Raw genomic sequence first — 25561 nt, forward strand, 5'->3', positions numbered from 1 at the left:
ACAGACTATGGTTTGCAACTGCACATGGGGACAAAGATTGGACTTTTTGGAGAAATGTCCTCTGGTCTGATGAAACAAAAATAGAACTGTTTGGCCATAATGACCATCGTTATGTTTGGAGGAAAAAGGGGGAGGCTTGCAAGCCAAAAACACCATCCCAACCGTGAAGCACGGGGGTGGAAGCATAATGTTGTGAGGGTGATTTGCTGCAGGAGGGACTGGTGCACTTTACAAAATAGATGGCATCATGAGACAGGAAAATGATGTGGATATATTGAAGCAACATCTCAAGACATCAGTGAGGAAGTTAAATCTTGGTCGCAAATGGGTCTTCCAAATGGACAATGACTCCAAGCATACTTCCAAAGTTGTGGCAAAATGGCTTAAGGACAACAAAGTCAAGGTATTGGAGTGGTCATCACAAAGCCCTGACCTCAATCCCATAGAAAATGGGCAGAACTGAAAAAGCGTTTGCGAGCAAGGAGGCCAAGAATACCTGACTCAGTTACACCAGCTCTGTCATTAGGAATGGACCAAAATTCTCCTAAGACAGGGAATTTTACTAGGATTAAATGTCAGGAATTGTGAAAAACTGAGTTTAAATGTATTTGGCTAAGGTGTAGAAACCACATTTGGCTAAGATAGGAACCACATTCACACTGCTCTATTGTTCCCTTGCAAATGCAATTTATTTCACTGATTGAGCCACCACCATCAGTGTTTGCTTTGTGGTGTGTTTCCTGTTTTAGCTTGATGTTGGAGGTTGATGTTTAGAAAAGCTACATAGCTAGAGATTGACTATAGCTCTAAATAGAATATCAATTTCCATCAATACTTTGTTTCTAACTGGCTTTTCAGTCTGTTAAGTCTGGTTAAAATAAGAGATTCATGCCATATAGGTAGTCACAACCTCACCTGTTTACTGTGGAGGCGGAGCCTTATTGTTCTTAACCTCTGATGGCGAGGGTGTCTATAGCTTTAAGAGCAGAACCAACCGGTCCAGGCTGATTTCTACAATCAACTACCCTGCTCACGTTCCCTGACATTATGGCAGGATTTTCTTATTTTCCTATTAGACTCCCCATTCATCTCCAACTGAGAGGTAATGGCACTGTTTCCACTGGTTCACAGCTATTGTGATGAGGTTGAATAGAGAAAGTGGAATACATTTATCCAGCAAATAGTAGTCACTGTGAGAAGCTATTTTCAATTATTTTAGCAAAGTTGGACAAAACAAAATGAAAACCGTCAAGCAATTATGAAAGCAGGCAGAGTGGTAGGCATAGATATAAAACAGTTATGTATTGGTGGTTGGCTATGCCAACATTCTAGAGGGATTCAGTGACACCTAGTGGAACTTATCGCACAGCTACTGTCAGTTCCATAGCAACAAAGACAAATTAGAACCCATTGAATTAGAAAACTCACCCAACATGACTAATAGAGAATATGTCTTTATTTTAACATTCATTATGACAGCAATACTGAGAGAGGACATCTTGAGAGAAATACTGGTACAATGGCACCACAATATATCATGCACTTAGGGTATTTACATGGTATGTCATTGGTGAAACATCTAATATTATGTTCATTGCTACTATGGACAACCCTGAGCTGATGAAATATACATGAGAAAACTGTGGTTGAATGTATTCTTTTGATAAAATGTCTTACACATACATTAAAACTATTATTTGTCTATATCTACCTGTATAAAAAAATGGAACAGCTTATCTTTTTCTAGAGTTTGTAGTGTTTTAACAATAAATATGGACAGTAACATTGAAATCACGAGGATTTACATGTTGTATACAATATGCATTCTTGTTATTACCTAAGGCAGGACAATAACTACACAGTCCACCTGAATGACCTTCTCCAGTTTCCTGGCCTTTCTGCCATACTGTGTGGTTTTCTGATTGTCAAAGTCCCAAAGCCGATGGCACACTGATTGGATATGTTTTGGCTATGTTCCATGATGGCTGGTACTGTACTTTGATTGTCTGTGTCCTATTCAGGACGGTACTTTCATTGGTTTTGCCTCATAACCCCGTTTTGGCTGTGATTGGCTGCAACTGGTGTTAAGACTGGCTGTATATACCATACTGTGAGTAACAGCGTCTCCTCACAGGGAGTTTTTGGTCCCTCTGTGTATCTTCTCGACTGTGTGGCACTAGGGTCCTCCAAGACGTACAGTACTGTCAGTGGCTCTGGAGACAGATGGCTGAGCATCACCTGTGATGTCATAGAGTGGGTGTGTCTGACCGGCTGAGGGGCGTTCCTGGCTAGGAGGAGGAGGAGGAGGAGTCCTCCACCACGGAGTGAAGGGCGTGCCTCTTTAGGAGTGTCTGCAGGACCTCTACCTCGCGCTGCGTCTCCCTCAGCTTCTTACGCAGCGTCTCGTTGTTCTTCTGAAGCTTCTGGTTCTCCTGAGAACAACATCATTCACTGTCATTGTTTATTTGTTTGAATTGTCAACCTTATGTTCAAAACTCTAGAAATTAGAATGTAGTACATTCAATGTACACAATTGAACACGTATCAGTAACCCAGTGGTGTCTGAATCTCACCATTTCTAGAGTATCATAGGTGGGTTTGTTGTCTTCATCCGGCTCCTTGGGCTGTAGCACTGTAGAGGCTCTGTTCTCCCACTTGGCGTAGGCCCGTCGTTTGCGTTGGGGCACCGGGCTGGGGCATGGGGTGAGGGAGTTGGGTACGGGGGCCAAGAGAGAGGACTGTACTGGCTGCAGCCGACTAGGCTCTGGAGGGGGGGCAGGGGCATGGGGGCCCTCTGTCTGGGTGCTGCGGTGGACTCCCACAGGAATGGCCAGCTCAGGGGGGAGCCTCAGATGGGAGGGGGCGGTGAGTCAAGGCTCCAGTCCCTACATTCCTCTGAGGGGTACGGGAAAGGCCCCTCTTCTGAGCCTAACACAAACAACATCATGAAGATAGTCAGTCAAATCTGATCTGTTCAACCCATTTCAATCAGTTTTGGGGTTTTGAAGTGATGTGTTTGCATACAGTCTGCATCCCATAAGGTTAAGAAAAAGTCAACAGAGTGATTATCTGACCACAGAATGTTATTTTTAGTAGTTCCTGAAAGCAAATCCAGTGTTACGGTAAGTGAGGCAGGTCCTTGACTTTAGCGAGCAGTATGACATTTTGAATCCACCTACACAGGGAAACTACCCAGGATGCTGTGCTACTTTTCCATAAAGTAGCTTAAACCTGCACTATCATCTGCAAAACAAACTGTATTTTTCAAGTAATGATTTGGCATTTTAAAGTTCCTGTGTATTTGCACTCTATATGACCAGTGTCAACAATGGTTGCAACATTGAATGGTACAGTTTAGGCCTATCTGAAACAAAATAGGTTTTAGTTTATATAACTGTAGTAAGCACAATGAGGATGTTATATTACTTATAGGCCAACAGATGGCGACCTTCTGTGGCCTTAGATTTCTAACACAAAGCTGCTCTGGCTGGTTACTACACTACATGTGGTTACCGCTATTTTAGATAAAGAACCTATTAAGTATGCGTGTACAGTGCAGTCATAAAGTATTCAGACCCCTTCACTTTTACACATTTTGTTACGTTACAGCCTTATTCTAAAAGTGAATAAATAAATAAAAATCCTAATCAATCTACACACAATAACCTATAACGGCAAAGAGAAAACAGGTTTTTAGAACTTTTTGTAAATGTATTTAAAAAAGAAGAAGATATATATCACATGTACATAAATATTCAGACCGTTTGCTATGAGACTCAAAATTGAGCTCAGGTGCATACTGTTTCCATTGATCGACCTTGAGATGTTTCTACAACTTGACTGGAGTCCACTTGTGGTAAATTTGGAAAGGCACACACTTGGCTATATAAGGTCTCACAATTGACAGCAAATGTCAGAGCAAAAATCAAACCATAAGGTTGAAGGAATTGTCCATAGAGCTTTGAGACAGGATTGTGTCGAGGCACAGATCTGGGGAAGGGTACCAAAACATGTCTACAACATTTTTTTATTTACCTTTATTTAACTAGGCAAGTCAGTTAAGAACAAATTCTTATTTTCAATGACGGCCTAAGAAGAGTGGGTTAACTGCCTTGTTCAGGGGCAGAACGACAGATTTTTACCTTGTCAGCTTGGGGATTCAATCTTGCAACCTTTCGGTTACGAGTCCAAAATTGAAGGTCCCTAACAACACAGCGGCCTCTATCATTCTAAAATGGAAGAAGTTTGGAACCACCAAGACTCTTCAAGATTCTCTGGTTTGATGAAACCAAGATTGAACTCTTTGGTCTGAATAGCAAGCATCATGTCTGGAAGAAACCTGGCACCATCCCTACGGTGAAGGTTGGTGGTGGCGGCATCATGCTGTAGGGATGTTTTTCAGCGGCAGGGTCTGAGAGACTAGTCAGGATCGAGGGAAAGATGAACGGAGCAAGGTACAGAGAGATCCTTTATGAAAACCTGCTCCAGAGCAGTCAGGACCTCAGACTGGGGCGAAGGTTCACCTTCCAACAGGACAATGCACACAACCAAGACAACGCAGGAGCGGCTTTGGGAAGGATCGGAATGTCCTTGAGTGGCCCAGCCAGAGCCCTGACCTGAATCCGATCGAACATTTCTAGAGAGACCTGAAAATAGCTGTGCAGCGACGCTCCCCATCCAACCTGACAGAGCTTGAGAGGATCTGCAGAGAAGAATGGGAGAAACTCCCCAAATACAGGTGTGCCAAGCTTGTAGCCTCATACCCAAGAAGACTCGAGGCTGTAATCGCTGCTAAAAGTGCTTCAACAAAGTACAGAGTAAACGGTCTGAATATTTATGTAAATATGATATTTCTGTATTAAAAAAACAAAAAAACATTCGCAACATTTCTTTCTAAAAAACTGTTTTTGCTTTGTCATTATGGGGTGTTGTGCGTAGATTGATGAGGGAAAAAAACAATTTAATCAATTTTAGAATAAGGCTGTAATGTAACAAAATGTGGAAAAAGTCAAGTGGTCTGAATACTTTCCGAATAAACTGTATGTTTGTGTGTTTGTGTGTGTGTCCCTCCTCACCTTCCGGGCCACATGTGGTGCCGGGTGTGGAGTCTGGCGTTAGTGGACCTGCAGAGGTGCTACTGCCTTTGGCATTCTTCTTACACTCAAACGCCACCTGATCCTTACACAGCCTATGGCAGTTCATACCACAGTCTGTGACCAGGCCAGAAGAATACAGACAATGTGTTAGAGCAAGCAGAGGTGGAAAGGAGGTAGTTAAACATGTATTCTTGCATGGTCTTGCTGGGTTGCACAGAGAATGCATGTTTATGTTTTGTTGTGATTTACTAACGGAACACTTCAGCACCCGACTAGCTAATGGAGCATCCATTCCCCCTCAGTAGCCTAATGCTGCTCCTCAGCCTGTGGAACAAAACAGTTCTCAGACCTTTACGTGCATGTTGCTATGAAAACTGTGTGTTTCTGACTGTTTCAAGGGGAAGAGGGTAAAAAGCAATGCTGTGGTTGTGACTCTGCAGACTCAAGTCTTTTATCTGTTGCAAGGTTCAGCAAGCAGTCTGCATGACAGAAACCACACAGCGCAGCTTCTTCTCAAGATAGCTACACTTCACTTGCTCCTCACAGCCTCCCCATTATCAAGAACATTGGCCTCCCCATTATCAACAACATCTGCTCACATTGTATTCTATCAACAATACAAAGTACTGAATACAACGTACTGAACTCTAAGCTACATACAGTATGACACGTATAGAAACACTATGGAATATTCCAGTCTAAACTCAGTGACAGTAAAAAAAAAAAAGAATCACCTCTGCATCTGTAGCCTTGTTTTATGACGCCCCACAACTGTAATGGAGAAGAGGAAGTTGCTAAGATTATTAATAGATAATACAGCTGATGCATATTTAAAAATGAGCATGTTTAAATATTGTAATTTATAGTCGTAACTGCATTGCTATTGTTGATGAGTAGTCTATAACTAAGGCCCACAGTTTTTCCTGTTCCAGTTACATGGTCTGGAAAACCTCCTGGCCCTATTAATGAGAACTACAGTCTAGCTGAAGACAGGCCAATATAGAGTAGTGAATTACAAATCCGGAGCAGTTGTCACAGAATGTGGGCTTCATGTAGGTGGTCTCCTGAAAGTTGTGGACAAAGCCAAGACCCAGTTTGGAACAGATGACACTAGCACGCATGAAATAGGCTGTGATCTCCTCTCTGCTGATGAGGCCTTCCCTGGAGCAGGACAACACAAAGCATATCTCATGTAAACAAACTGTCTGATAAGAAATGTTTGCAATGTGCTGTGTAGGCATTGGGAACCATTTCATAGGTCTTCATTGAAATAGGAGCAACCAAAACTAGCAGTTTTTTTTCACTTCAACAGTTAAAAAGTTTGTGGTTTCACCTGTTAGTTGACCACAGTGAGAATGGCTAGCTCATTGTTCTGATGCTATTTCTGTTTCCTGTTGCTACAGACCCTGCTAACAGATTCCACTTTAGTTTCCTTTCTCTGCAGTCACAAATGAACCCATGCAGTTACAATGAACTGTCAAATGTGCCAAAGGAGAGCCCATTCACCCACAAAGAAACCATACACTCCACTTACTTCTCTTTGTCCATGACACAGAAGGAGAATGGAAAGCTAGCAGCAATTTCCTCAAAGTCCCCTTGAGAGATGAAGCCATTCTCATCATGGTCATAGTTTTTAAACACGGACTGTTGAGGGCGAGAGACAAGAAATTGTAGTGGGATACATGAAGCACAATAGATCAACTAGGAGAGGTGGCGTAAAACCACAACTTCTAGAGAAATAATGTACATAGTAAACAATAATAGTCATTACATAACAGTCATGACATAACAATAATCATAACACAATTACTTTTTTTCATGAAACAGAATACAATGTGTGTAAGAATACAGTGTGATAGGTCATGGATAACTCACATCCACCATTCTTTGCACATGTTTGCTGATGGTTTTTGGGTCAGGTTTTGGGGGCACTCCTGAAGCCCAGTTCACAACCACTGGAGGTCTAGAGGGGGTGGTGGGCTGATGTCAAACAAAACAGATGATCAGAACACTGTCAGAAGATGTAGAATAGACCATACTGATGTTAAATGGGCCAATTTAAAAAAAGTGTCAGTGCTTATTCTCTTTCAATAGGTTTGTTCATGAGATATACAACATCCAATTTCCAGACATTCAGAAATGATTCAGTAAAGCTAACTGGGTCTTAATGAGTATTATTTTATGTTTTAAATTGAAAATACCCGTAGCCATAACACAGTGAACGTGATTTGGCTAGGGGTATTTTCAGTTTTTCATGTCCCTTTTTTACTCACGGGTGCTTTGCTGTTCTTGGGCTCCCTGGTGTAAGACAGCTCATAAATCTCATCCTCTGTGTAGTAGAGGTCCAGGGACAGCTGAGCAGTAGAGGACACCAGGGTCAACAGCTGATATATTCCAACGAACACAGTAGTGTGTACTAGCCTATGAATTTGATATTTTGCACTGATATTACGATTACATGTTTGTGTCATTTTTGCATTGCAGGTATAAACGTGTCAGTGGCATTTTTGAGTGTGTACTCACCGTGAGAAGGTGGACCAGGTCTTTGTTGGCATCGAGCTGTGGGGTGATCTGCTGTAGCTGGATCAGCTCGTTGATGTGGTTGTACAGAGCCTGGAGCTTCTGAACATTCACCTTGTTGTCCTCTACGTAGTCCGACATGGCCTCGTTGACTGAGATCAGGTCCTTGAGGTGGACCCCCAGGATGGGGATCTTAAAGCCTGCACACCTGCTGTACGCCTGACGGTAGTTGTCATAGTTCCTACAGGACGACAGGAGGTCTGTCATCTCATTCAGCACCTGCGGAGAGAAGAGACAGCAGAGAAGATATTGTAGATGATCACCTTGTACAGTATGCATATATTGGAGACAGTTGTCAACATACTGATCAATAGATCAAGTTATGATAATGTTATAGATAATGTACCTTGGTGACCTCGTGGGATACATGTGAACTGGTCTCTTTAAGTCTGGAGATAGAGCTGTGGCACAGGCCCCCCACCACAGCCATTAGTGTGTTGAAGTTGTGCATAAGATGAAGGCTCTGGTTAACACATACACAAACAATTAAATGAACCCCGGAGTTAACCAATAGTACACCCCACAAGTAGCACTCCAATATTGATTGCATAATGCACTCATAATACTGCCACACTTTTCTCAGTTCCTAATTGATGCTATATCCCTGCTGTGGGACACTGGAACCCATTGATGTGGAATACATTAAGAGAAGGTAGAGGAGCAGCATCTGACTAGAGCATTAAAGGGATACTTCAGGATTTTGGCAATGAGGATCTCTATCTACTTCCACAGAGTCAGATTCACTCGTGGATACCATTTTTATGTCTCTGCGTGCAGTTTCAAGGAAGTTGCTAACTAGCGCTAGCACAAATGCTACCTTGCGTTAGCACAATGACTGGAAGTCTATGGTATCTTCTAGCATACTAGCAGATACCATAGACTTCATGTCATTGCGCTAACGCTATGTAGCATTGGCTTACGAAACTACCTGTAACTTCTTTCATACTGGACACAGAAATCTAAAACTGATATCCACGAGTTCATCTGACTCATTGCCAAAATCCTGAAGTATCCATTTAAAGTAACCTAGAGATATTCTCCATACAACTCGGTCTCTCCATCCAACTCTCTCAGCTCGTCATCGCTTTTCAGGACACAGCTTTGCATGTGAATAAAGTGGTGAAGAGCCATAATAAATCTCAGAGAGAAATCAGAAATCCCAGAGACCAATTGGTAAACTCTGATTTACCACCCAAAGATATTCCTGAACAACGTCTATTTACGCCCCTACTGGATGGAAATTACAAATGTAATGGCTGTGCTCAATGCAATGGCACTTATAAATGTAGATCCTTCAAACACCCACGAACAGGGAAATCGATCCCAATGAAAGGTGTTATTACATGCTCCACTAAGGCAGTTATTTATCTTATCCTTTATCCTTGTGGTAAACATGATGTAGGTAAAACAAAGCGCTAATTAAAAGTACGTATCTCAGAGCATCGTAGCACCATTAGGTGTAAAAACTTTACTTATCCAGTTGCGGCCCACTTCTTGGAGGCAGGGCACTCGATTTCATCTCTGCGTTATATTGGCATCGAACATGTCACCCTCCCTAGGAGAGGGGGTGACCTTGATAATTTATTGTTAAAACGAGAGGCTGCCTGGATCTTTAATTTAAAGACCCTTGCACCCTTCGGTCTCAACGTAGACTTTGATCTGAAGCCATTCTTGTGATTATTGGGACTTTGCCATTTTAATTGTTTGTAAGCTTGTGTAGTCAAATTCATCTATGATTGTATGCTATCCATTTGTTGTTTGTATGCTGTTCTTTGTATGACATTTTATATTTGATTACTAACCAATGATATTAGGCCACTCTTGGCCATGATTACAGACACCTGTGTCTTTTGACACTATATAAACGAGTCATCCCGCAGTGTTTGTGATTATACCCTGATGAAGACAGCTTGGCTGTCGAAACATTGGTAATTACATTTTTGCATCTGAGCTCCTAGAGTGTGCGGCTCTCTTTTATTTTCAAGTTTTCTACTCCGCTATCCAGCACCTCATCTTAATAGGTGTGCGTTTCTTTTTCTTCTAGAAGAGCCATAATAAACCAGATTTCATCAACTAGAGCCACTAGTTATGTTTTCCATGGTACACTTGCTAGCACTTGAGTGTCAGTGTTTCACCTGATAAATCTATTAGTGCGGATGGCCTGTACTTTGTTAATATTCAGAGCACACATTCTCTGTTAGCAAGCATCTTTGACGCACTAAAAGCCCATCATGGAACTCTTGAGAGTCATTAGCAGCCCTCTTTTAATATGCATTATGTAACTACAAATGATGGTGCTTCTGCAGCTCAGCAGTAGGTAGGTCTCACTGCTGTATGAGATGGTAGACATGTATTCGCTTAAGCCGAGGAAAAGGCACTGGATATACACTATGAACAAACACTCTTTGAGAGGGTACAAAACATGGAACCTAAATACCTTGTATGTGGATATTTTGTTCTTTTTTACACATAAACTGTAGAGAGATTGTTAGTCTATGATAGATCTGGAGGAGCAGGAATAGTTAGGGCCATACCTGAGCCACATGGATGAACTTGGTGAAAACCTCTGCTCTCAGCTGAGCTGTAGGCCGACTCAGAACCATGAGCTGCACCCACTGTGAGATACCATTACACAATGTAATGGAACGTTCCATCATGGGGTTGTCCTTCATGCAGCAACTGCGGATGTAGTTCTGGTAGTCTGCAAACTGTCAGAAATAATAAAGCATATGCTGACTCATTTTGCTAAAAGGACAGAGGTTGGGGAACACATTTGGAATGCATTGCGATACCTAAAGTAGAACGCATGTGCTATGAGATTTTTCCCAATGTCATAGTGTTAATAGCGATCACATTCAGGTGAATTTACTCACTGATATTCTACAGAAGGACTTGAACTCCAGGTAGGTGAGGTGCTCAGCCAGCTCGATGGGCTCCAGGTGATCAAACAGCAGAGACACTTTCCTCTTCTTACTGCTGTTAGCCTTGATTTTCTGACTGGGCTTCTGAGACCAGTGCCTGTCATTTCTGTGACACAACATGGTGAACAACATCGACAGCAAATTTACATCTACACTACATTACCAAAAGTATGTGGACACCTGCTCGTCAAGCATCTCATTCCAAAATCATTGGCATTAATATGTAGTTGGTCCCACCTTTGCTGCTATAACAGCCTCCACTCTTCTGGGAAGGCTTTCCACTAGGTGTTGGAACATTTCTGCGGGGACTTGCTTACATTCAGCCACAAAAGCATTAGTGACGTCGGGCACTGATGTTGGCCGATTAGGCTTGACTTGCAATCGGCGTACCAATTCACCCAAATGGTGTTTGATCGGGTTAAAGTAAGGGCTCTGTGCAGGCCTGTCAAGATCTTCCACACCAATCTCAACAAAATCATTTTTGTTTCAACCACGCTTTGTGCACAGGGACATTGTCATGCTGAAACAGGAAAGGGCCTTCCCCAAACTGTTGCCACAAAGTTGGAAGCACAGAATCGTCTAGAATGTCATTTTGTATGATGTAGCCTTAAGATTTCCCTTCACTGGATATAATGGGCCTAGCCCGTATCATGAAAAACAGCCCCAGACCATTATTCTTAATCCACCAAACTTTACAGTTGGCACTATGCATTTGGGCAGGTAGCGTTCTCCTAGCATCCGCCAAACCGAGATTCGTCAGTCAGACTGACAGATGGTGAAGCGTGATTCATCACTCCAAAGAATGCGTTTCCACTGCTCCAGAACCCAATGGTGGCGAGCTTTACACCACTCCAGCCGACGCTTGGCATTGCACATGGTGATCTTAAGCTTGTGTGAGGCTGCTCGGCCAAGGAAATCCATTTCATTATGTTCCTGATAAACAGTTATTGTGCTGACGATGCTTCCAGAGGCAGTTTGGACTTGGTAGTGAGTGTTGCAAACAAGAACAGGCAATTTTTACGCACTATGCGCTTCAGCACTCAACGTTCCCGTTCTGCGAGCTTGTGTGGCCTACCACTTCGCGGCTATGCCATTGTAGCTTCTAGACATTTCCACTTCAGAAATAAAAGCATTTACAGGGTAGAAATTTGATGAACTAACTTGTCGGAAAGGTGGCATCCTATGACAATGCCATGTTGAAAGTCATTGAGCTCTTCAATAAGGCCGTTCTACTGCCAATGTTTGTCTATGGAGATTGCATGGCTGTGTGCTTGATTTTATACCCCTGGCAGCAAAGGGTTTGGCTGAAATAGCCAAACCCACCAACTTGAATCCTTATACTTTTGTACATATATTGTAATACACAGGCATGAAACCATTACATCAGCATGAATGTTAAGCCAGAGACATATTAATTCTGTTCAGTAATATACTGGGGATACTTACATCCATTGAGTCTGCAACAGAGGGCACAGCCTCTCCTGGCCCTGATCTCTGATAAGATCCTGGAACTGTTCCATGGAGTCAGACAGGCTGCTGTGCAACCGGAACATTGTCCAGAACTCCTGGATCCAATACCTGAAATAGATAGAAAATAGATTGTTCACTGCAATTAAATACTATACTTCTAACTCTAAACCTCAGTTGTTTAGTTATCTAATAAGAAATCAACACTGTAGTTTAATGCAAATGTAATAATAGCATGACCTAAACCAGTGTTGCCCAACCCTGGTCCTTGAGTAACTCTAACAGAACACATTTTGATTGTAGCCCTGGACAAACACACCTCATTCAGCTCTTTGAGGCTTGATCATTAGATTACAAGTTGAATCAGGTGTACTTGTCCAGGGTTACAATAAAAATGTGTACTGTTGGGGGTACTCGAGGACCAGGTTTGGGAAACACTCACCTAAACCATTAACCTCATTTCAGAATATTGTATAATTAGGTGACAAGTGGATTTCATAAGCTCTTTCATAAGAATGATTGGACAGTGAGGTATTGTGTGAAAGCTTTAGTGGACCCCAGCAGGCCCTGTGGTAGTGACAGGATCAGGACACCTGCACGGGGAACACACTGTTACCTGATGAAGTAGCAGATCCTCTCACATTCTGTGGACTGCTCATTCTCCACGGCGCTTTTAAATGTAACAACTCCAGTTAAGGATACATTATGATTCACTGGTATAGTAAAATGTGTGCACATTGTTTAGAGTCAGGGAAGAGACCAGGAACTGTATGCAGGATTTATTAGTGAATAAACGACCTGGATCACTATGCAGGACAAAGTGTCTATTCATTTCTGTTCATCTAAGTCACATGTGTCAAACTCATTCCACGGAGGGGCCGAGTGTCCACCTTTGTACTTGATCGATGAATTAAGGTCACTGATGTCACGTTCTGACCTTTATTTCCTTTGTTTTGTCATTATTTAGTATGGTCAGGGCGTGAGTTGGGGTGGGCAGTCTATGTTTGTTTTTCTATGATTTGGGTATTTCTATGTTTCGGCCTAGTATGGTTCTCAATCAGAGGCAGGTGTCATTAGTTGTCTCTGATTGAGAATCATACTTAGGTAGCCTGGGTTTCACTGTGTGTTTGTGGGTGATTGTTCCTGTCTCTGTGTTTGTGTTCACCAGATAGGCAGTTTAGGTTTTCTCACATTTATTGTTTTTTGTTAGTTTATTCATGTATAGTGTCTTTATTAAAGTACCATGAATAACCACCACGCTGCGTTTTGGTCCGCCTCTCCTTCAAGTAAAGAAAACCGTTACACTGATTAGTAAGGAACTCACCTCACCTGGTTGTCTAGGCCTTAATTGAAAGGATAAACCAAAAACCAGCAGACACGAGGCCCTCCATGGAATGAGTCTGACACCCCTGATCTAAGTAAACAATTCCAAATAGGTGTTTTTATATTTAGTGCAGGAAACAGATGTGATTATTTGGTGGTTTGGGAGGAGGCGATCACAAATGGTTCAAACTGGTTAGGAGCATCAGCAAATGAATCATTCTGGTGGTGTGTGGTTCCAATAGCTCATTTGGTTGAAACAGGGTTTTTATAGTGCTATGGGTTGGATTGCTTGGTTGCTTTGGATAAAAGTGTCTTAAATGTGCCCAACACACATTCACTATTCCTTCCAAAACAGACTGTGTATTACATTTGCTGGCAGAGGACCCTTTTAGTTAGTAAAAACATGTTCTCTCAACCAGCTAAAAACACAGCTTACATAATGTTACTTTTACCCCTCAATGGCTTTGAGTGTGAGAACAGTTTATTACCTAAGCTGCTGTGCCATATGCTCAGTAGGTACAGAGTGACCAGAATCCCTGGGGGATCGTATTAATCAAAATAAAAAAACATTTCCATTCTTCTTAGTATATAAAACGGGGCTAAAAATAGCCAGCACTGTAAGCCTCGCCACAGCACTCTATTGGCAGAAATCAGCTTGAAGTGATGCACATAAAAAGCCTAATTCCATCATGGGAGCTCGAGAGCCACCTCCACCATTCCAAAGCCAGATTGTGTTTACAATAAATGGCATTAATGGCTTCAGGGCTTTCCCTTGTTCCTAACCTGCTCTTAACAATATTTGATGCATGCTTCTGAGACCTTGGCTCAGAACGAGCCCAGGGGTTCAAAATAGAGGGCAGGACACATTGTGCATCTTGAGGTGTGATGTAGGTTTTTGGTGAGCAAGCCTCCTTGGTCAGTTGAGAGGCAGTGCTTATATCTGAAGAGGACTTCAGTCTGGGAAGATGTCATTAATACCTGAAGCCCCTAGCCTTATTGCCCTCCTCACTGGGCCAGGACTGCTGCTCCTCTAGACTTTGTGATGTCAGAGCTCTTTGTTGAATGGAGGCTTAGATTACACACCGCTCATTTGGTCATTTTGTAAATATATATTATGTTCTGGAACCATTACATGCACCCATCTCATTAGTATTTAATTATTAGAGATATACAAATGTTTTTGCACCCACCATGAGTCATGTCCGCAATGGTCATGTGAGGTGAACTGTGTATGTTTTGTTTGTGACCTGATGAAGATCCGTTTCGGATCGAAACGTTGTCAATAAATCGGTGAATTGGGAGCTTTAACAGTGTGCGGGCCTTCTTGTTGTATACAACTCATTTTAAACAGAAAATAGGCTTTGAGAGTGACCTTTAGAATCATGCTTTTGGAATGGTCCTGTGTAGCTAAGATGGTCATAGAAAAAAAAGTGTAAGGTACCCGGAAGACACTGAATTTGAAACAGAACATGGTGATGTGTACTGGAGCTAACAAAGACATGTAAAGAATCTACAGTAATAGGAAATTGGGGTGCACACATATTGGCACTGATAGTCACATTGATTGGAGGAGTGAGGCGTCGATGACATGGGACCTTGTCAGCCAAGTTGGATCTTAATTGGTCGTTGCTACTGACAACCAAATCACAAAGCAGTGCTGCACAGCCGGTAAAGATCCGGTGTTATGTTTGGCACAACAGATTGGTCAGGTCCTTGTGCCAACTCAATAATAGTTCTGACTGTAGTGGAGCAGCCGCAGAGCATTGGGTCTGCTTGGTAAAGGATATAGGGAGGTGAGTTTCTCCAGGAGGTCACTGGAGGACATGAGGAGTCGGTGCATGGTCAGGGTGATGTTCATCAGGTGGCTGCTCCCACATACAGAGCCCTCCACGTCTGGAAGAGAGCACACAACACATGGAGCACGTCAGCAGACATTCTGTTGCACATCACAATGCCAATACTGTACTGCAGATGGTTGAGAGTTCATATGGACAAGAAAATGATTTCTGAATATCAATGTCCAATGCTAATGTAGCTCTTGGATAACAAAATCTAGCAGTCATGTCATGCAAAGAATCAATGTCAACAAAACAAGGGGATGTAGCTATTAAAACTACCTAGATTCTTTCAGCCACAAGTCTGCAAAGGCATGCAATGACAGAAAAAGAATGATAGTAATCAACCACAAACACAATAATGTGCCAGTTATGTGTCAAATACAAAGTGTATCTAGTCACTGGGTAACAGACATGTATAAAAAGAAATGGCATGTATGATAGCATTGTCATCTAAGTACAACTACCATTACCAATTCCCCTACTATCTGAGGTCATGCTTGATATGCTGGTATACACCACACCTGGACGTCTCTGCCTTTCCTGTGGTTTACTTTTCTCTGTTGTGTCTCACTTCCTGTCTTTGTGACCACCACCCCTACCTCTGCTAACGCTACAGACATCACAGAGAACTGCAGCCACTAACACTGTCATCTACTCTAACAGCTTTGTCCCTAGAGGCACTGGAGATAAAAAAAAGGATATGACAATGTGGAAACCCACTGGGCAAAAACTGATTGAATCAATGTTGTTTCCACGTCATTTTAACAACAAAAAATCTATTTGATGATGTTAAATGAACATAGAAAATTGATTGGATTTGGAAAAAAATCATCAACGTAATGGAATTTTGTCTTTTTTTCCCACCCGATGTTTAACCTAAATCAAATGACATGATGACATTTTTTATTTAATTTCATGTTGAATTCTAGTTAGTTAGACAACTCAACCAAAACCAGATGACGTTGAAATTACGTCTGTGCCCAGTGGGAAAGATCTCAAGGAATACATTGTTACCTGTATCCACAAAGTAGCAATGGTGGAAAAAGTACACAATTGTCATACTTAAGTAAAAGTAAAGATACCTTAATAGAAAATGAGTCAAGTAAAAGTGAAAGTCACCCAGTGAAATACTACTTGGGCATCAAAAGTGAACGTAATTGTTAAACTATACGTAAGTGTCAAAAGTAAATGTAATTGCTAAAATATACTTAAGTATCAAAAGTAAAAGTATGAATAATTTCAAATTCTTTATATTATGCAAACCAGACAGCACAACTTTCTTGTTTTTACTTATTTACGGATAGCCATGGGCACACTCCAACACCGAGACATAATTTACAAACAAATCATGTGTGTTTAGTGAGTCTGACGGATCATAGGCAGTATGGATGACCAAGGATGTTCTCTTGATAAGTGCGTGAATTGGACAATTTTTGGTCCTGCTAAGTTAAAATGTAATGAGTACTTTTGGTAGTCAGGGAAAATGTGTTGAGTCAAAAGTACATTATTTTCTTTAGGAATGTAGTGAATTAAAAGTATAAGTCAAAAATATAAATAGTATAGTAAAGAACAGATAGCCAAAAACTACTTAAGTAGTCCTTTAAAGTATTTTTAATTAAGTACTTTACACCACTCCAAAGTAAAAATTGCAGACTCCATTCCTAACGACATTAGCCTTTCTTTTACAAACGATCTGACCTGAGAAAAGCTTTTGTTGGTCCGCTGTAACACGTTGTGCATCAAAGTTGAGACCGAGAGACTGAAAAACAGCTTCTATCTCAAGGCCATCAGACTGTTAAACAGCCGTCACTAACACAGAGAGGCTGCTGCCGACATACAGACTTGAAATCATTGGCCACTTTAATAAATGGAAAACTAGTCACTTTATTAATGTTTACATATCTTGCATTACTCATCTCATATGTATATACTGTATTTTATATTACCTATTGCATCTTGACTATGCCGCTCTGTCATTGCTCATCCATATATTTACATGTACAGTTGAAGTCGGAAGTTTACATACACTTACGTTGGAGTCATTAAAGCTCGTTTTCAAGCACTCCACAAATTTCTTGTTAACAAACTATAGTTTTGGCAAGTCGGTTAGGACATCTACTTTGTGCATGACAGAAGTAATTTTTCCAACAATTGTTTACAGACAGATTATTTCACTTATAATTCACTGTATCACAATTCCAGTGGGTCAGAGGTTTGCATATACTGTACTAAGTTGGCTGTGCCTTCAAACAGCTTGGAACATTTCCCAAAATGATGTCATGGCTTTAGAAGCTTCTGATAAGCTAATTGACATCATTTGAGTCAATTGGAGGTGTCCCTGTGGATGTATTTCAAGGCCTACGTCAAACCCAGTGCCTCTATGCTTGACATCATGGGAAAATCTAAAGAAATCAGCCAAGACCTCAGAAAAAAAATTGTAGACCTCCACAAGTCTGGTTCATCCTTGGGAGCCGTTTCCAAACGCCTGAATGTACCCCGTTCATCTGTACAAACAATAGTATGCAAGTATAAACACCATGGGACCACGCAGCCGTTATATCGCTTAGGAAGGAGACGTGTTCTGTTTCCTAGAGATGAATGTACTTTGGTGCGAAAAGTGCAAATCAAACCCAGAACAACAGCAAAGGACCTTGTGAAGATGCTGGAGGAAACAGGTACAAAAGTATCTATATCCACAGTAAAACGAGTCCTATATCAACATAACCTGAAAGGCCGCTCAGCAAGGAAGAAGCCACCGCTCCAAAAACGCCATAAACCTTTATTTAACCAGGTAGGCAAGTTGAGAACAAGTTCTCATTTACAGTTGCGACATGGCCAAGATAAAGTAAAGCAGTTCGGCACATACAACAACACAGAGTTACACAATGACCATAATGACCATCGTTATGTTTGGAGGAAAAAGGGGGAGGCTTGCAAGCCGAAGAACTCCTTCCCAACCTTGAAGCACGGGGGTGGCAAGGTGGCAACATAATGTTGTGGGGGTGCTTTGCTGCAGGAGGGACTGGTGCACTTCACAGAATAGATGGCATCATGAGACAGGAAAATGATGTGGATATATTGAAGCAACATCTCAAGACATCAGTCAGGAAGTTAAAGTGTGGTTGCAAATGGGTCTTCCAAATGGACAATGAACACAAGCATACTTACAAAGTTGTGGCAAAATGGCTTAAGGACAACAAAGTCAAGGTATTGGAGTGGCCATTACAAAGCCCTGACCTCAGTCCTATAGACAATTTGTGGGCAGAACTGAAAAAACGTGTGCGAGCAAGGAGGCCTTACAATCCTGACTCAGTTACACCAGCTCTGTCACGAGGAATGGGCCAAAATTCACCCAACTTATTGTTGGAAGCTTGTGGAAGGCTACCCGAAATGTTTGACCCAAGTTAAACAATTTAAAGGCAATACTACCAAGTACTAATTGAGTGTTTGTAAACTTCTGACCCACTGGGAATGTGATGAAATAAATAAAAGCTGAAATAAATCATTCTCTCTACTATTATTGTGACATTTCACATTTTTTAAATAAAGTGGTGATCCTAACTGACCTAAGACAGGGACATTTTTACTAGGATTAAATGTCAGGAATTGTGAAAAACTGAGTTTAAATGTATTTGGCTAAGATGTATGTAAACTTCCGACTTCAACAATATATCCTTATTCCATTCCTTTACTTAGATTTGTGTGTATTAGGTAGTTGTTGTGCAATTGTTAGTTTACATGTTAGATATTGCTGCACAGACAGAACTAGAAGCACAAGCACTCCCAATAACATCTGCTAACCACGTGTATATAACCAATAACATTTGATTTGATTATAAGTAGGTGGTTCACTATCATGCTTGTCTATTGGATAGGAATAGGAAACATCTTTGCTTCACTCTTAGGAAAAAAAGGTGCTATCTAGAACCTAAAAGTGTTCTTCGACTGCCCCCATAGGAGAACCCTTTGAAGAACCCTTTCCACAGAGGGTTCTACCTGGAACCAAAAAGGGTTATCCTATGTGGTCAGCCAAAGAATCTCGTTTGAACCCTTTTTCTAAGAGTGTAGACTTCCGATCTTTTCCAGTCCAGGTACTATTAAACAATTTGCCAGTAACTTTCTGGAAATCGAATCCTGGCTAAGAGGGAACCTTGACGAAACCATTAAAATGGTGTTTAACTTTGAACCTAAACAGCTGGCATTGTCTTGATGCCACACAAGGACTCCAGTTTCCATGGGTCCCCACTTATCCCATATCGCCTTGAAATACCACAGACACCATGGCAACATGTTCATTTCTAATCTTTGTTATCTATCTTACTGGGCCACTTCAGCAGGCAGCTAATCCTGTCCTCATATATCCTGCACCGCTGGTATGGGAGTGTTCTGTTTACTCGTTCAAACAATGGCTACAACACCCCAATGGTCAATGAAAAGTTACCTTCCCAGCTACAATATGACACACAGGCAATGTTACTGGATAAAAAACTGGCAAGAGTAAAAACGAAACATCTAGAAGATCAATAGGTTTGAAGCTTTATACTGTCACTGTACAGTATGTAAAAGGACTGTGATGCAAAACAAGCAAACTATCCTTCGTCTACTATAATAAACTGAACAGTGCTGTTTTTATGGCTGTAACAATTGCAAGCAAGTCATGCTCTAAAACAGGTGTGTCGAACTCATTCCAAGGAGGGCAGAGTGTCTTTTATTTTCTCCCTTTTAATTAAGACCTAGACAACCAGGTGAGGGGAGTTAATTAATTAGTGACCTTAATTCATCAATCAAGTACAAGGGTGGAGTTTGACACATGCTATAAAATGACCTAAAATAACAAGGAAGCGGTTTTGATTCACTACTAGGTAAACAATTGCTTCATCATTTGACAACACCTCCCTGCCAACCCAGACTTGGCTAATTGCTAAGGAAATCCCCTCCGTCTTACTCACTGTGGAAAGTTAGGAAAGCAGCAGCAGGCGGCACTGGGATAGGAGGAGGGATATGATGACAAATACAGCAAAGAGCTGGGAGTGTTGCCCTACTTTGAGTGTTTTTATTATCATAGGCATCATCAGCAAAGCCTCGGTGCAAGGAGTCTTTCCTTGTTTTGACAGAGAGGTACAGAAACTGGGCTGGATGATCCTTTTGTTTTGCCTCCGTCAGCCTTATGCTTATCTCTACTGTACACATGAAAGGACCGGTAAGGAACGGTCTAAGAGACCCCAGAGATTTCAATTTCATTATTAGTTGCACACTTTCAATAGTTCTCTTTCTACTGAATGTACCAGCAAGCTGTAGGTTTACATGTCGAACAATACATTCCTCAGTACAGGAACTTACTTCAATACCCCCAGACAGCCATGATGCCCCGTAAGTGTACATATATTGATTGCAATAGGCACATAAAGGTTTTTCACATTAGTGTCTACAGTACATCCGAGTCTGCAGTGGATCCTCTGACTCGTGGTTTATCTCTTTGTGACATTCACAGGTTCTGTGCCTGCATCATACATGATTTACATGCAATATGCATTTCATTAAAAATGTCTTCTACGATTGAGGCATTCAAATATATACACTGCCTATTGCTGTCCATCAACATTATGATTGCGTAGAGACTTCGGGCAATGTGGGTGAGTGGAATTGTGGAGCGTGAACTTGAGGTTGAATGATGATGTCAAACATTATTGATCCACGCCCCTTGGTCCTCTGCATTTCAAAGAGTGGTCAGCATCTGAGGAGGGCCGTTTGGAGAGCTGACCTTTGGGCTAGCAGCCGCCAGCTAATCCTTCAAATAGCTTGTGCGTATGCTCTCACATTTGAAAAAGGTGCCTGAGCCACAGGACCTGGGGGGTCAGCCTCTGATGTGAGACAGCAGCTGCTGGGAAACGTTCAGCCCTCTTAAACCCCTCTGGACTAGGTTCCTCCATTATGTCCCTTATAATAACCTGGATTTAAAAACCCTGCCTGTTTATTGGCAGACCAGACTCCGATGAGAGGATTTGAATTTCTTGCTCTCAATTGATTAACTTGGCTGATCTTTTTTTAAATCGGAATCCTAAATGAACAGCCAGCCATTATTCTGCTATTGTTCCCCCTGACAGATAGTGTAACTGTAAGTAGGGGATGCCACTTTCTGTATTCAGTCCATTGTACCTCCTCATCACTCTCACATCACTCCATTTGTGTCTCCAAGCAACGGTAATCTGAATGCTTGCCTCTTCATAGACATAATCACCATAACTTTGAGAGCACTCCAGACAACTTCGAGAACACATGATTCTAATTTGACAGGGTTTTTGACAGCATTGATAGTGCAGCCAACAGGGACGTCCTTAGCCTTTTGGGGCCCCTAGGCGAGATTTTCATGTTAAGTTAATGTATTACTAAGGTGATATTCCTAAATCAAATTCCACATCTACTGAATCAGTACTTCAGTTGTTGCATGATTGTGTTATCTCATATTCAGAGCAGGCATAGTTGGATACACATACAATTATACAGCCTTACAGTGATTGGTATAAAGGTTTGCACTATTGCCCGGGGCAAGTGACCTGAGCAGTCGCAAACATTGAACCTACAACCAAAATTGCAGTAGTCTGGTATTTCTGGTTCCTCCCGTATGTAGGTGAAAATAGGTACTTTAAATGTTTGGGCAAGTGATCATAATCTTCGGGCAACCAAAAATATTCCTGATTAGCGAGTGCCTTTCATACCTTAATGTCAATCCCTGACTTATCTCAAAAGCAAAGATTGATGACCATGTTTTTAGACAACAAATAGAGGCTAGTTCATATAAGTCTTCAAATATGGTCTGTTTGTGTCAACCGAGCACGATATGCGAATTAGAGATACCTTGTAAATGGTGACAGTTTAACGGAGACAGGGTCTCTTAACATCAAACAGCTGGACGCAGAGAAAAACAGGTGCTTCCAGGAAACACTCACCGTACTGATTTAAAATAAATTGAGGTTCAGCGACATTTAAAAATGATCAAATGAAGCGGATGCTTTAACCTAACAAGCAGAACTAATGACAATGATCCTGACCTGCACAACCATTTTGTACAGCTCAACAAACTAAAATATTAAACGTGTTTCTAATTTTACATGCAACAAAAACAAAAACATATTATATTGTGATTTAACAGATGCTTTTATCCAAAGTGACTTACAGTCATGCATGCATCAATTTTATGTAACGTGGTCCCAGCAGAAATGCAATCCTAGTGCCGTGCTCTACCGACTGAGCCAGAAATCATTTTAAATAACAGAGAGAAATATGCAGCACATTAGCTACCAATAGCATTGCTGGCAGAAACTCAAAAGCAACCCAGAGCACATAGACTCACCAAAGGACTGGATACAGGCCTGGATCACCTCCTCCCAGCTGGCCCCCTTTGTGAAGTTTCCTGGCAGAGACATTGTGACCTTGCCCTGGGTCATCTGGGCCTGGTTGGGCCTGTTGAACCGCTGAGGCCGGGCAGGCACCGGTGGACAGACCTTAGATCTGGAGCCACTACCCGGTCCCGGAGAGAGACGTCTGGAGGGGCAGTGGTGGAGAGAGGGAGTGAGATAGAGGGAGGTGTAGAAAGCACAGCTTTGTGTGTGTGTGTGTGTGTGTGTGTGTGTGTGTGTGTGTGTGTGTGTGTGTGTGTGTGTGTGTGTGTGTGTGTGTGTGTGTGTGTTTCTAGGGGACTTTCACACCATGCAGTGAACATTAAACTATTGAAGTATACAGAACCTTCACAGCATGCAGTGAACATTAACATATTGAAGTATACAAAACAATGAAGTCACACACTCAAATATAATGTAGGTTAAAGTGTACCAAAAATATTGCAACTAACACAATACTTGTCATGTTCATTACACAATAATAAACGTGTTTAATACCAGGTATCCTACAGTTACAGTAGCTGTGCTATTTTTTATTGTTCTCATTCAATTCCCTTTGGGGAAATCATTGATTACCGACTTCCATTATGGGAACCACTATATCAGTGTTTGTCCAACCCTGGTCCTCCAATCCCCCAACCGTACACATTGTTGTTATAGCCCTGGACAAACACACCTCACTCAGCTCATTGAGGGCTTGATGATTAGTTGACAAGTTGAGTCAGGTGTGTTTGCCAGGGGGTTACAATAAAAATGTGTACTGTTGGGGGTACACGAGGACCAGGGTTGGGAAACTGCACTAGATGAAGAGTTAGATGGCTGATAAACAGAGAGGATGCCATGCACTTGTTCTATACACTTTCCACACTATAGGCTACATTTGTAATTAAAAACACTCAACTATGCCATACAATTCGAAGGAGAGAACACATAGGCTAAAGGGAAGCTGTTTTGAGAGTGCACATTATGTGCGCTCTGGCCGATGCTTTTAAAAATCGCACTGAATTGTTGCACTCAAGTTACTTTACGACCAAGGACCACCAAACGTGTCTGATTTAAATTAGGACGACATTGGAAAAGTGTACAAGATTCAAATATATATTCAATAAAGGTTTTATAACTGCGTATGTTGCAAATTGACAACCATATTCGCTGTATTTAAACTGTGCACGTAACGCACTCCATAAACCTATTTAGTTTATTTTACAAACACAGGAAGGAGTTCGTTATAAAATAAAAACTTACGATTGTTCTTTTTCCTTTCCAATCGAGGCCACATTTTCATTTTGTCCATTTTCTTTGGATTGGCAGCCCATAGCGAGATACTGGGCAACAAGTGGTTGAACGAGACTATCCATCTGTGTCCGTTTCGATGAGAGCAACATTGCATGCTTGGTTCAGTGTGCGGCGATGCGCCGGCGGGGAGCTCACCATCGTCCTGACTTGTCAAAGAGAACGGCACAAATTATGCATCGTGCTGTGGCTGTGTGGGCGTCAACGCACTTGAACAAAAGTTATTTTGGTGATGCGCCCAATGTCACTCCTCAGTAATTTATGCATAGGGGCACATCCGAGCTCAAATGAGTAGAATGAGTAGGCCGCCTGACCTATTTCTTTATTAGTCTATTGCCATTGTATAGTGATTTGACATTAAAGCATGAGTCACGATTAAATTGCCATTTTTTGATATGACCAATTAACTATCAGAAAATGTGTGGTTTCATAGATTATTAGAACTACAAATGGATAGAGTTTTAAATACATTTTATCACATTTAAGTGTGCAATAACTAAATGGATTGCAGCACAGGTTTGTGTTAGTCTGCTAATAAGAGTTGTCAGGTTAATTCACAGTTACAGGTTAATACTACGCTGTATGCCAATCAAACCATGACTAGTGTCTTCAGGTTCCCTGGAATTACACTGCCACCATGACCACAGCTCCATGTGATGCTGTATTGCTGTGCCTGCAGAAAAGTAAAGGTGGGGCCTTCTTCTCCGTCAGAGCTCTCTACTATACAGTAGACTTTAGACCCCGATAAAGATGTTTCTGTGAGCCTGTTGAATTCCCCTAAGAGCTACACTATATATACAAAAGTCTGTGGACACACCTTCAAATTAGTGGATTCAACCGGTCAACTATAAGTGTTGTTATTGTGAAGTGGAAACATCTAGGAGCAACAACGGCTCAGCCGCGAAGTGGTAGGCCACACAAGCTCACAGAACAGGACCGCTGAGTGCTGAAGCGCGTAGTGCATAAAAAACGTCTGTCCTTGGTTGCAGCACTCACTACGGGGGCAATGGAAGCAATGTCAGCACAATAACTGTTCGTAGGGAGCTCAATTAAATGGATTTCCATAGCCGAGCAGCCACACACAAGACTAAGATCGCAATGCGCAATGTCAAGCGTCGGCTGGTGTAGTGTAAATCTCGCCACCATTGGACTCTGGAGCAGTGGAAATGCGTTCTCTAGAGTGATGAATCACGCTTCACCATCTGGCAGTCCAATGGACAAATCTGGGTTTGTTGAATGCCAGGAGAACACTACCTGCACAAATTTATAGTGCCAACTATAAAGGAGGAATAATGGTCTGGGGGTGTTTTCATAGGTTGGGCTCGACCCCTTAGTTCCAGTGAAGGGGAAATCTTAATGCTACAGCATACAATGACATTCTAGATGATCCTGTGCTTCTAACTTTGTGGCAACAATTTGGGGAAGGCCCTTTCCGGTTTCAGCATGACAATTTCCCCGTGCACAAAGCGAGGTACATACAGAAACGGTCAAAGATCGGTGTGGAAGAACTTGACTGGCCTACAAAGAGCCATGACCTCAACTCCGTCGAACACCTTTGGGATGAATTGGAACTCCCACTGCGAGCCAGTGCCTGACCTCACTAATGCTCATGTGGCTGAATGGAAGCAAGTCCCTGCAGCAATGTT

The 25561-nt window shown here is 41.8% G+C and overlaps 1 protein-coding gene across 1 annotated transcript; it reads right to left on the minus strand.

Annotated features, from left to right (window-relative positions):
* Nucleotides 1-1441: 1441 nt before the first annotated feature.
* LOC135508227 (RAS guanyl-releasing protein 1-like) lies at nt 1442-24104 on the minus strand. Its single transcript, XM_064928274.1, is given in 18 exon segments — nt 1442-2432; nt 2574-2863; nt 2866-2928; nt 5076-5210; nt 5831-5867; nt 6113-6257; nt 6631-6740; nt 6972-7076; nt 7370-7450; nt 7620-7895; nt 8023-8139; nt 10211-10384; nt 10550-10703; nt 12044-12175; nt 12681-12741; nt 15173-15280; nt 22577-22767; nt 23868-24104. Coding segments are annotated over 18 exon segments (2463 nt in total). The 5' UTR covers nt 24008-24104; the 3' UTR covers nt 1442-2288.
* Nucleotides 24105-25561: the final 1457 nt, after the last annotated feature.

This window comes from Oncorhynchus masou, chromosome 21 (genome assembly GCF_036934945.1).
Source record: "Oncorhynchus masou masou isolate Uvic2021 chromosome 21, UVic_Omas_1.1, whole genome shotgun sequence".
Lineage (NCBI taxonomy): Eukaryota > Metazoa > Chordata > Actinopteri > Salmoniformes > Salmonidae > Oncorhynchus > Oncorhynchus masou.